General features: G+C 30.1%; 3 protein-coding genes across 3 annotated transcripts; 1 reads left to right on the top strand and 2 right to left on the bottom strand.

Annotated features, from left to right (window-relative positions):
* The first annotated feature begins 4,092 nt into the window (after positions 1–4,092).
* Positions 4,093–5,757, top strand: LOC132946317 (GPALPP motifs-containing protein 1). The gene is made up of 3 exons (XM_061016247.1): positions 4,093–4,780; positions 4,884–5,219; positions 5,473–5,757. Exons 1-3 carry the CDS (start codon positions 4,277–4,279, stop codon positions 5,626–5,628), a joined length of 996 nt encoding a protein of 331 aa, XP_060872230.1. The 5' UTR covers positions 4,093–4,276; the 3' UTR covers positions 5,629–5,757.
* An 803-nt stretch (positions 5,758–6,560) lies between these two features.
* On the bottom strand, positions 6,561–7,557 carry LOC132946318 (protein FAM210A). Its single transcript, XM_061016248.1, has one exon. The coding sequence runs from the start codon at positions 7,363–7,365 to the stop codon at positions 6,757–6,759; it is 609 nt and encodes a 202-aa protein (XP_060872231.1). The 5' UTR covers positions 7,366–7,557; the 3' UTR covers positions 6,561–6,756.
* A 3,027-nt stretch (positions 7,558–10,584) lies between these two features.
* Positions 10,585–13,430, bottom strand: LOC132946319 (protein lin-7 homolog C). Its single transcript, XM_061016249.1, has 6 exons — positions 13,280–13,430; positions 12,660–12,809; positions 12,536–12,577; positions 12,347–12,468; positions 12,044–12,280; positions 10,585–11,975 (listed from the first exon to the last, which is right to left on the bottom strand). Exons 2-6 carry the CDS (start codon positions 12,694–12,696, stop codon positions 11,817–11,819), a joined length of 597 nt encoding a protein of 198 aa, XP_060872232.1. The 5' UTR covers positions 12,697–12,809; positions 13,280–13,430; the 3' UTR covers positions 10,585–11,816.
* Between the last annotated feature and the right edge of the window lie 174 nt (positions 13,431–13,604).

Genomic DNA, 13,604 nt, shown 5'->3' with positions numbered 1-13,604 from the left:
TTGTGAATAAAGTAATTTATATATAACCTATTAACGTGGAGCCTTGTTTTAAATTTTCAATCCTTAGCCATAAAAGTTAAACATTTTATAAATTTTTAACCACAAAATAATTAATAAATTATAAATTTGATAAATGTTGTCAAAATTTGAACTTTAAATGCTTATAAAAAAAAATTGTGCAAATGTATTTTTAATATTTTTCAACTGCTATTAAAACGATATATCAGGAGTCTAATATTAAATTTTCACGCTTTTTTACCCATCAAATAAAAATTTATTGATATTTATAGAAAAAAAAACTAAAAAAATTGAAAACTGACAATGTCCGTAAATAGCTCAAATAGAGTCAAAATATTTTCAAAATTGTATGGTGTATAGAAAATGCTAATATAAACATTCAGTGAAATTTTCAAGTATCTACAGTCATTCGTTTTTTAATTACAATAAAATAAAAAAATCGTTACATGAGAAATCGAGTAAATATCAAATGTTGTAAAAATATAAATTTCAGACGCTCATAAAAATTTAATTTAAGTTTCTTCTAGACATTTTTTTTTTGATAAAGGTAGACAAACTTATGAGTAATCTTATATTACATTTTCAAATCTTAGATTTAAAAAGAAAAATTTTTATGAATTCTCATCAAAATAATTTGCTATTTTTCGTGATTTTTCCGTATTTTGTCAAAATTTGAACTTTAAATGCTTATAATTAAAAACTGTGACTAAGGATTTTTAATTTTTTTCATCTGCCTTTGAAACAATAAACTAGGAGCCTTCTATTAAATTTTCAAGCTTTTTTACTCAATAGATAAAATTTTATTGATATTTATAGAAAAAAAAACTAAAAAAATTGAAAACTGACAATGGCTGTAAACAGCTCAAAAAGAGTCAAAATATTTGGAAAATGTTATGGTGTATAGAAAATGCTAATATAAACAACCAGTGAAAATTTCATGCATCTACGGTCATTTGTTTTAGAGTTACACCAATAACCAAAATCGATTTTGTTAAAAATCGATTTTGCGTAAAAATTCCCGTTTTTCCTTAATTTTTCTTTTGTTTTTCACATCGCTTTTGAAAACTACTGGGAAATTAAATTATTTTGACCTCCCCAATGCACCAACGATATTCACTTTCCCATCGAACAAGATACTGAAGTCGAAAATCGAAGCATTATTTCGACTACTTATCGTGTACACAGACACAAAAATAAAAAAATAAAAAAAAAATAAAAAAAAACACACATCATTGTAAAATCAATACATTCATCGTTTCACTCAGAATCTAAAAGTCACACATTCTAAATGTGTAGAAAAAAAAGCTACACATTTAAAATCTATAGAAAAAATAGGTACCAATTTGAAATTTTTAGATAAAAAAGGCTACACATAATGTAGGTAAAGCATTGAAAAACATGGTACACATAATATATTCATAATGTGTAGCTTCTTTCTATACATTAAAAATGTCAATGTGTACCTTTTTTTTTCTAAAAAGTTGAAATTGGTACCTATTTTTTCTACAGATATAATGCATTGAAAAAATGCTACACATTATAAATGTGTAGAAAAAAAGCTACATATTTAAAGAAAAAATAGGTACCAATTTGAACTTTTTAGAAAAAAAAGCTACACATAATGTAATATGCATTGAAAAACATGGTACACATTTGAAATTTGTAGAAAAAATGTTTGCCAAGTCAGGGATCGGCATGTAAACTTTCTTGATGATTAATTTTTAGAAATTTATTAACCAATATCACACCCAAGCGGTATACAAATTTGAATCCAGAAAAATGTTGGTGAGAACAGCCCCACAAAAAATCATTTTCATTTTCATTTAGTGAGATAGATATCCGAAACCAGAGAGCGGATTTTGTTGTTTGGGGTTTTGTTAGATTAAAATTGGTTAGGAGAAATGCAGTGAAGATTTTCAGAACTTTATATTTAATAGTTAATTACTTAATTCACTACAGAACATTAAAAAAAGTTAAAACAAATTTTATTGGGCGTTTTTTGATGTTTTTCGGCTTTACAGCTTTGTAGTAAATTAACGATTGGAGATAAAGTTCTGAAAATCTTCACTGCACTTCTCCTAGCCAATGTTTCTCCTAGCCTTCTCCAGTTTTGGAAATCTAGCAAAAAATAACTTTTTATCTGTGAAAAATAAAATAATTTTTTTCAAACAATTTTAATTCCACATTTAGCATCTACTTATTCTACTTGATAATCCCTTTTTAATGAGTTATCTTATTTGTGCAGTCGCCGCGGGTAAATATGTTTTAAATGTTATTGCTACACTATGAATTAGGTGCGGGCTTCAACATGACAACATCATCATCGACCTCAAAAACAACAAACGCTTGTGAAGATTTTTAATGATATTCAAAGTTATGCTCGCACATCATTGTACCAAATAAAATAAAATAATTGTAATAACGCAAAAATACGATAATTATTAAAAAAAAACGACTCCTGTCGATAGTTATATTAAAATCGGTTGTTAAAATTAGGTATCTGTATACACTTATAAGTGCTGGAGAATAATACCAGCTGCAAGTACTAAAATTACGCTATTACCTTCAGGTGGTTCGGAGGGCTCTCGAGATCGTATATTAGAGAATTTGATCAAACACACCGTACAATATAATTGCAAAATACACATAAAATGTAATAACCGCAATCAATAAAAAATTTTATATTAAATGCCTTACCTGACTCGCAGTTGTCTGTGAGCATGCTGTAGCAGTTTTAGATGACACAAGTCACAAAGTAATACTTCAAAGTTGTGTCTATGGATTTTTAATATTTTTTAAATGCCATTGTAACATTATATTAGGATCCTTGTGTTAAATTGTCGCACTTTTCGACCCAACGAATACAATTTTATTGACTTTCATAGAAAAAAAAAACTAAAATAATTGGAAACTTTTGAAAACTATTGGGAATATTACATTTTGACCTCTCGAATACACCAACTAGATTTGATTTTAGAACAAAATACGGTTGAAGAAAATCGAAGCAGTTTTACTGCCTCAAACGGGCCAAACGGTGATGACAGACACAAAAATAATAAAACACAAATCATTGTAAAATCAATACATTTATCGCTCTGCTCAGAATCTAAAACGATATAGCAAAAAAAAAAAACTGAATTTATAATTTAAGTTGAGGAGCCTCGCCAAAACATATTGGCCCCGGGCCCCAAAATTCCTAATTAGGGCTCTGGTACAACAATATAATACATTAATTTGTGATTGTTTTGAATTGTATATCCCGCTATACCTATAATTTCTTTAAAAGTCATCAAACTATGATTACAAAAAACCAATCCCATCTTTCTATAAACTCAAGCACATCAGTCATTGCACTATTTGATTTGTTTATAAGAAACAGCTATATATAATATTCTATAACTCAGAGAAATAATAAATACCTACTACCGTACATTGGTCGGTCCAAACCCCTACATCCTACATCAAATTTCAAAGATGAAGCAGTTATCAACGGACTACATATAAAGACTTGAGACAGACGCAGTAGCGTAGCCAGGGGGGGGGGGGCTGGCTGAGGGTGCTGCAGTCCCCTTCGAAATGTTAAGAAAATATAAAAACTATTTTAATGGTCTATGACAGTTGCTCAAAAAGTCTTAAATGGTATTTAAAATATTTAAAAATTGACTATAAGTATTAACACTTTACAGCTATCTATCTGTGCTAGTACGTATTTAATGCATATAACATTGTGCATCGGTAAAAGTTGATCAGCCCCCCCCCCCCCCCTGAAGATAAATCCTGGCTACGCCACTGGACAGACGACGACGGTACGGTACGCATCTAGGGTATTACTGATATTATTGTTGTATTGTTTTTGATTTGTAATTAGGTGGTGTAATCCAAGGCTGTAGATGAATAATATTTCTGAAGTTACTGTAGATTGTTATTGTAATTATTATGCAAATTGTTTAATACCTACCACCGAACAATACGCGGCGAGTCATTGGGAATTAAAAATTTTAAAAATCCAATGACGCGGGAAACCAAAAATATTGTTTACGTTTACGGGGCATCCAATATTTCAGTTATCAGTATGTTATCGTATATACTTTAAAGACATGTTTACGTTTAGTTTTTCGAAAATCGAAGATTTGCTCGTTTTGTTCAATAATTATTAATTATAAGCGATATTATGTTTCGTTCCAAGAATCGTTCGTAGAACCGGATAAACGTTTTAGTAATCGTTCGCATGCATCGTAGTCCGTAGACAACGACAACTATGGGAAAAGAACACAAAAAGCACAAAAAACACAAACATTCTAAGAGCAAACACAAACCCAAAGACGATCACGAATATCACGTTCCGATCGTTCCGCTCAAGAGCGACGTGCGTCCAAAATCGGTGTCTGTGGCAACGCCGACCGCGGGCGAGTCGAGAGCTGACGCCGTGGCCAAACCTATCGGGCCAGTCCTGCCGCCCGGCCTGTCCAGCTCCGACGGTGGTAAACACGAGACCGATACACCAGGACCAGAGGCCGGCGAACTAAACCACTCGTACGGACCTAGCTTACCGCCGCACCTGGTACCGCAGAAACGCGCTCCAGGACCGTCATTGCCTTTGGATTTCAAAATTGAAGATACAGTAGTCGCCAAGATCGATGAAGACATCTCGGGTTTCGGTCCATTACCGGCCGAGCTGATAACTTCAGACTCCGAGCAACTATTCATACAGAAGCAATTGGAATTGCGAGCTGAATATATGAAACGAAAATTTGCCGGAGAAGTTTGTACAGTTTATTTACTTGCGCATTTACATAAGCATGATATTTGTAAGCGCACTTGGTTTCAATCGTTTGAAATGAACTAACGCAATTGCTTCTATGTAGGTATACGACGACAACAAACAGGAAACGGTTCGTGAGAAATGGATGTTGGAGCTGCCGCCAGAAAAAGCTGCCAACCTAGGTTTAGGAGCAAGGCAGTTTAGAAAACGAGAGGCTCCTGACATGAGTAACCGATCAGAATGGACTGACACGCCGACAGATAAACAGCGTAAAGTTCAAGAACCAAAAACTGCTGAAGAAACGGACATGGAAGCATTGAAACTGATCGCAATTCAAAAACGCGATGAGGAAATGGAAATACTGGCAGAAACCTCAGCAAAACGGAAACCTTATTCATTATTAGAAATGCACCAAGAAAAACTAAAAAAACAAAAAAAGGTGAATTTAATAAAACCAAAAATTATATTTTATTTTACCAGTTACAACTTTCAATGATCATTGAGTTTAATACTTGATACTACTACACAGACCAAAAACTCAAAATGAATTGTCAGTCAATCAGCTGATTAACTGCTCAAAATGTGACCAGAAGGTCTTTGTAATTTAAAAAATTAATTTCAGAATATCATCAAGTTAAATGAAACCATATTTAAGATATTTAAAGTAATGATTTTATTGATTTTTTTTTTAGGAAAAGATTAAAGAAGAACCTGCAGAAAGAAGACCTTTTAGTAGGGATATTGATCTGCAATGTAACAAATTTGATAACGCTCAGAAACAATCAATATTGAAAAAAGCCAGTCAGCTGAATAATAGATTTTCACAAGGCGAATCTAGATTTCTCTGAATCTAAATTAAATCAAACTAGGTACTACTTGTTGGTAATTGCTTGTCATTAACATCTAGGTATGTTAATTGAGTGTGCATGTGATTTTCTTCACTGAACTATACAAAATATATTCACACATGATATGAATGAGACTAATAAAAATGTAATTTAATTATGAGACTTTAGTAAGTAAGTACCTATTTAAATTAATTTGATTTATATAATGACTATAATTTGAGATAACTTAAATTATTTATTACATTTTAGCATTCTCAATGACATTTATTAGTAGATATTCGGATATTATTTTCATAGTATTCACACTATTTATTAAGTCAACTTTAGCAGTAAAAATAACAATAAGAAACAATAATTCAAACACTCTCAATATGAAAACACGTTAAGCAATGTGAATACTTTTCAATTTTCATTATATCTATGATTGTATTAATAATATCTAATCTTATTAAATTAATCTAAGTTTGTCATCAGCTAGATTGAGTGATCTTTAAATTAACAAAATAGTTTCATGACTGATTAGTGATTATACCTCAAATTATACCACGTTCAGTAGGTCCAGAGGCTTATTTGGGGAGGATTAAATGTATCTATCTGGGTATACGGAGGCATAATTACTTTAAAAAAATGTTAGCCTGCCACTAACATGCTATAAAAATAAAACTAGTACACATATATCGAGTTGCATGAACAATTGGTAAACATTTAACGGATCAATAGTGAGCTAATGGTCCTTTAAAATCATTTAATGGCCAAGGGCCAAGATTGGTCTATTACATTTTATTGAATCATTAAACTAATACATTTTTCATGCAACCTAGCAACAAATTACTACTTTAGTACCTACATAATTTTATGTTATTTTTTTTAATAGTTTGTCAAGCTTTTAGATTTAATATATTTCAAGGATTAGAAAAATTGTAATGATACAATAACAACAACTAAAAAAACAGTTTTAATTGACATCTAATAGAATATATTGTGACAACATTTTTACAATATTAAAATATTATGTTGGTTATAGATATTACATAAAATTATAAAATCACAATAGACTTTTATCTATTCATTAACATATTCAAACAATCTTATAAATATACTATAAAGTAATGTGCGTCTTTATAATGTTTATGGCTTCTTGGGACATGGCGTTTCACCGATTACATACCCTATTCTTTTCAAATAACGTATTGTCATACCAGTGCCGCCTAGTGTCACCATATATCTGAGTGGCGTAAAAATTTTATACAGACCATAGGCAATAACCAAGTAACTGGTCCATGAGTTGCCGTCCCTTACTTTGTCGATAATATAATCGGGAATGCCCAACTTTTCCAACAGGGCGGCCACATCGCATATGCTGGCAATGAAGTAAAACGAACCAAACCATACAGTCGATGTAACCAGGTGAACGGGTAGCACAATATACCAGTACTTTTTGGCCATGTTCTTGAACCTCTGGAAGATACTTTGCGACTTGTCGTCGTCCGATGGTGGTGGCGGCGGCGGCGGAGTCGTTGTAGCCATAGTCTGTTGTCTGCCGCAAGTGTAATGTATGTGTGATCTAAGGTTGTGGGTGGAGGTTAAACATCCGAGGCCGCGACATGATTGTTGTTGCCTCTGTCCGGACGTTGTGGTTGTACACTTGGATAAACAAACCGTACAAGATACGAACAGCCGGCGAGGGACGAACACGTTCAATCTCGCCATTGCGAGAAAATTGCATCGGGACAGCATATTTTATGCTAACTACGAACGCTAGACGACTTTAAACAATTTGAACTAGCACCGGCCACCAACTCCATTGCCGTACGCTCCGGGAACGCAACTTGAAACGAGTGGCTGGCACTGGCACAGTGGCACTATAATGTATTTAAGTATGTCTGATTACTCTGATTGCATATTATGCAGTACGAGTTAAGAAATACGAATTGCAATCGCCGTCGTACGTTGTTATCACCGCCGTCACGCGTTATCTCGTCGACTAGTGACAACACGGTATCGCGTGGTATCCACAGCACCATGATATAATTAACATATTATATTATCATGATTTACCTCTTATAAAATTTAAAGGTAAGATTATCTAGGCAATCTCATGGGATTTTTATTATATTTTAATTTGAAGCGAGTGATGAGTATTTTAAAATTGTAAATTATACATCTTAAAATACTCGCTTTAAAATTAAAATATAATAATAAAAAAAAGGTGGATAAGTGGATGTCGCTCTGCTGTACAGTAGGCTACAAGTGGGTAACTGTAATGGATGGTGTTAAATTTGAATTCAATGATATAAAATCATTGTATAAGAAAAACGATTCTGAGCGAAAACGGTCAGTCAGCCTATGATATTACCAAGTATATTTGATGATAATATTATTGTGAATAAAGTAATTTATATATAACCTATTTACGTGGAGCCTTGTTTTTAATTTTCAATCCTTAGCCATAAAAGTTAAACATTTTATACACTTTTAACTACAAAATAATTAATAAATTATAAATTTGATAAATGTTGTCAACATTTGAACTTTAAATGCTTATAAAAAAAAATTGTGCCTATGTATTTTTAATATTTTTCAACTGCTATTAGAACGATATATCAGGAGCCTTATATTAAATTTTCACGCTTTTTTACCCAACAAAAAAATGTTTATTAATATTTATAGAAAAAAAAATTAAAAAAATTGAAAACTGACAATGTCCGTAAACCGCTCAAAAAGAGTCAAAATATTTTCAAAATTTTATGGTGTATAGAAAATGCTAATATAAACATTCAGTGAAATTTTCAAGTATCTACAGTCATTCGTTTTTTAATTACAATAAAATAAGAAAATTGTCACATGAGAAATCGGGTGAATATCAAATGTTGTAAAAATATAAATTTCAGACGCTCATAAAAATTTAATTTAAGTTTCTTGTAGACATTTTTTTTTTTATAAAGGTAGACAAACTTATGAGTAATCTTATATTACATTTTCAAATCTTAGATTTAAAAAGAAAAATTTTTATGAATTCTCAATAATTTGCTAATTTTCGTGATTTTTCCGTATTTTGTCAAAATTTGAACTTTAAATGCTTATAAATAAAAACTGTAACTAAGGATTTTTAATTTTTTCATCTGCCTTTGAAACAATAACCTAGGAGCCTTCTATTAAATTTTCAAGCTTTTTTACTCAACAGATAAAATTTTATTGATATTTATAGAAAAAAAAACTAAAAAAAATTGAAAACTGACAATGTCCGTAAACAGCTCAAATAAAGTCAAAATATGTGGAAAATGTTATGGTGTATAGGAAATGCAATTATAAACATTCAGTTAAAATTTCATGTCCCTACGGTCATTTGTTTAGTTACACCAAAAACCAAAATCGATTTTGCGTAAAAATTCCCGTTTTTCCTTAATTTTTCTTTTGTTTTTCACGTCGCTTTTGAACCAGAAAAGTTACTGTTGAAGAAAATCCAAGCTTTTTTACTGTCCTAAAAGGTGATGACAGACACAAAATAAAAAAAAACACACATCATTGTAAAATCAGTACATTCATCGCTTCGCTCAGAATCTAAAAAAATAAAAATGTAGTGTAATTTTGAAAAACATAACCAAATATATATTTAATGTTCACTGAATGTTTATATTAGCAATTTCTATGCATCATAACATTTTCCAAATATTGCGACTCTTTTAGAATTATTTATAAGCATAAGAAAATTTCGAGTTATATCAATTTTTTTTTAAGTATTGTAGATACAAATTTTTTTTTGGTCTGTCTAAAAAATTGAAAATGTAATACAACGTTCAGTCTCATAAGATAATCTTATTGGACATTTAAAAAAAAAGTTGAGCGTAAATTCACCAAAAAAAATTATGAGGGTCTGAAGTTAAAATTTTCAAATAATTCACGAAAATTGGAAAATTATTTTGAGTTAGAAATGTATAAAAAACATTCTATTTATATCTATAAGCTTTGAATATAAGATTCCCCTTAGGTTTTCCTACAAATCAACAAAAAAAAAGTTTACCGGAAGGCGAAAAGTCAAATTCATTTTTTATGAGTTTTTGAAACTAGACATTGGATAATGGATATTCGTGCGTATTAACAAATTCTCATGCAACGATTTCCTTATTTTTAGTGTTATTCAAATCTGACAACCGTAGATACTTGAAGTTTTCATCAAATGTTTATTTTATCATTTTACATGATAAAATTTTCAAAATTCTTTTGACCCGTTTCGAGTTATTTATAGATATTTAAAATTTAAAATTATTTAGATTTTTATTCTATAAATATCAATTCAATTTTATTCGTTGGGTCAAAAAGCTTGACAATTTAATGCAATGTTCCTTACAAGTTGCTATAATAGCAATTGATAAATATTAAAGATCCATAGGTACGAATTTTTTTTTTAAGTATTTAAAATTCAAATGTTGATAAGATTTATCAAAATCTCGTAAATTATCTATTATTGAAATTAAAAAATTTAAAAAAATGCGAGTAAGTATAATAAATATTAATTATAGAACATTTTGTATTTTCGGACTTTTTGTCCCACTTTTTTCAAAACAGATTCCAGGATTTGATTGATCCATTATATTTTAGGGAACAATTAAATTAATACATTTAAATGCAACTCTAGGCATTAGCCTGATATACCTTTATAATTCTTTCAGCCTCCATTCAGAATTGCTTTTTACATGCAATAATTTATTATTAAATTCAAATTTAACACATTCATCTCAGTGACCTACTCAATGATAAAGTACACTTGAAGCCTTTAATACAGTATAGTGACTTGCCTGGTTTTTTAAATAATATTTTAAGTAGGTACTAAGTAATAAATAATAATGGAAGCAACTACATTTCCATTTGATATTATACTATTTTAGTATTTCTCACTGACCAGTGATCAAATGAAAATTGGACTAATTAAACAAACTCAATATTGTTACTATACATTATAATTAATTATAATATATTTATTTAATTAAAATTTGTAAGCAGGTAATGAATAATAATTAACTATTTAGTATAATAATAAAGTAATAAATGATAATTGCAGATTTTATCTGTAATTATTTGACAATATATAGAGTGTATTATACTTCATATTATTATAAATTATAATACTGAAAAAAAAAATGGGATTATCTTAAACTATAAAGTATATTATAAGTAATCTAATATAGTCTTGATGAGTTAGTTTTAGGCTTATAGCTATAAATACAAATTCTTAAAAACACTAATTAAATAATAAAACTATGTATTCATGTAGGTGTAACTATAATATTATAAACACTCATTAAACTCGAAATGTATTTGCTTAGCAATATCCACTATAAAATATAAGTAATAACAAAAAATTATAAAATATAAACAAGACTTGAGTGTCATAAACCTTGTTGGAAGATGTATCACTGAATTCATTTTAACAATGGTGGTGCAAAAATAATTTTTGAAACTCCGGCATGATCACAATGAACAATTATATATATTATAATTTATATTCAATAATACTTATAACGGTTATCTAAAAGAAAGGGGGTTTTACTGCGGTGGATAACAGTGTTAGTTTAATAAACACAAGTTTGAATTTTCATAAATAATATTAAACAATTAACATTTACCTAAATAAAAACTTTAAACATCTTAACATTTTTATATGATGTGTATTGAGATGTGTATTATACAAGTAAAATGTAAAAAATGTGATTTAAAATTTTAAGGTATTTATGAAATTAAACCAATGTTTAATTCAATTACATTTAAGTGTAAATAACAAGTTCGTATAGATGTGAAGAGAATAATCAAACTTAAGAAATGTATTTCTTTTATATGATGTGATACCTACAATAAATTATTTTAATGGTGGGTTTAAAAACTTTAAATCTACAATTATTTGTCGGTATATTGTTATTTTGATTAACCTAAGCATATAGTTTAAGTAAATCAATTTGTTGTTACTTATTAATTAATTAAATTTAATTACTACATTTAGGGTTGTTATTGCAAACACAAAACACAATTTTTCTTTGATTAGAGGACATCAATATATGAGTAAGGACAAGACTTAGTGACAACCATATTATAAGAATATTTTAACAACCTTTAAACTAAATAAGTATGCCATTTAAGTTGATAAAATACTATTCATAGTTATGTAGACTAATGTTCATACCAACAGTATGTAATTATTGGTTTAGTTGCTTCCTTCGGGCAGCACGTTGCTTGTCAAATCGCATTTCCATTTCTTCCAAAACTTTTGGTGTGTATCTGACAACTAATTTAACAGATCCTTGGGCCTGTTTTAATAGCTCTACAGCTTTTTCGTGATTTTCACCTTCAACGCACTGCAAAAATATTTTATTTAAGTAAGAATAAACATAATATAATAAATAAAGTTTGAAAAGCAACCAACCACTCCGTTAACTGACAAAAGTTGATCCCCTCGCTTTAAACCACCATGTCTATCAGCTACACCACTGGGTATTATGCGTGATATATAGATCGGAGAATTTTGTTCTCGGCCACCCATCACATTAAATCCAAGCCCTTCTTCTGTTTTGGGCAATTCCACTACTCTAGGATGAGCATGACCTTCACTAGCAGCAAAAGCGGCAACGGTTGCTTTAGCTGTAGCTGACGCACGCACATCCTACCAAAAAAAATTATAATATAGGTCAGTACAGATACAAATTATGTATTAATTAATGTTAAGCACCTGAGATCCTTGTATATCAACAGTTTCATAAACGTGTTCGTACACTTCCCGCACCGATGCTAAGAAGTCGCTCTGCAGTACTTTTTGCAACGCAGCTAATTTGGTTACCGGCACTTCTCCAGCTAGACAAAAGTATACAAGTAGTTTAACTTTTATTTAATATAAACGATTGAATTGTGGATTTATTACTTTTTTGGAGCTTTTCCAACAGTTCGATGGCACGTTTGACATCTGTGAAAATTACATAATATATCAAATTATAATATACCTCCACACATTAGAAAATTAAAACTGTTTGTTAACTAAAACTCGCCTTTTGCTAAGTTCAAAGGTTCTCCAGCCACAGCCATCTTTTTTTCGGTGTCTCGACGATTCAAAGGAGACACCACGGCCCACGAAAGAGTATTACAATATACCTAGTATTTACTATTTTGTTTTTTGTACAATGTAAATCGACTGTTCTCTAGAATAAAAGTAAATACTATGTATAAGAATAATAATACTAGAGTGATTGTGATTGTGATACTGCGATGTATTGATGTAACTTATTGTGATACAGCTACAGTACAATAATATGATAGTACAGTGTAATGTTGGGTATCCAAAGCTAAAGTTATAATATTATGGTAGTTAGTGACTTGTGTTGTAGTTGTGTGTAACACTGTGTTGCACTCGCCTGTTATTTGTATAATTAGCTAGTGATAAGAAACTTTGTATGCATAGTTGCATGGCAAGATGTATCGGGCGCACGATTTTACACCATGTTGTAGAAGGCGCCATAAAATCCATTCGAAAGTACACACAGTTTTCTTTCGCTATTTTATCCAAATATTATTCTCCATTTGATGAAATATTGAGACTACTTGTAATTTATAACATCAACCTTATACGTTATACTATAGAACAATATACATTATATTTGGTTATACATACCTCCGATGTGGTCACCGATGTTGTACTAGTTGATAATAATTATTATTAAATAATATTATTACATTCGCTTACATTCGCTTATATTCATGGTTAGAATATTTATTGATGATGACATTGTATTGATTTACCTACGTCGATTAGTCGAGTATAGGTACGTTGTATGCACAAAGGTGGTCAAGTTAATGAAGATAATTAACTCAAGTTGAGTTAAATACTTAAGTGAACATGCAATATAGATAAGATACTATAAGTACTATAAGTTAATTGTTAACAAATAATAAATGTAACTCTGTTAATGTAATGTTATTATGGAAAAAAATATTTA

This window comes from Metopolophium dirhodum, chromosome 6, assembly GCF_019925205.1.
Source record: "Metopolophium dirhodum isolate CAU chromosome 6, ASM1992520v1, whole genome shotgun sequence".
Lineage (NCBI taxonomy): Eukaryota > Metazoa > Arthropoda > Insecta > Hemiptera > Aphididae > Metopolophium > Metopolophium dirhodum.
The sequence above is the reverse complement of the archived record's forward strand: the minus strand, read 5'-3'. Positions and strand labels throughout refer to the sequence as shown.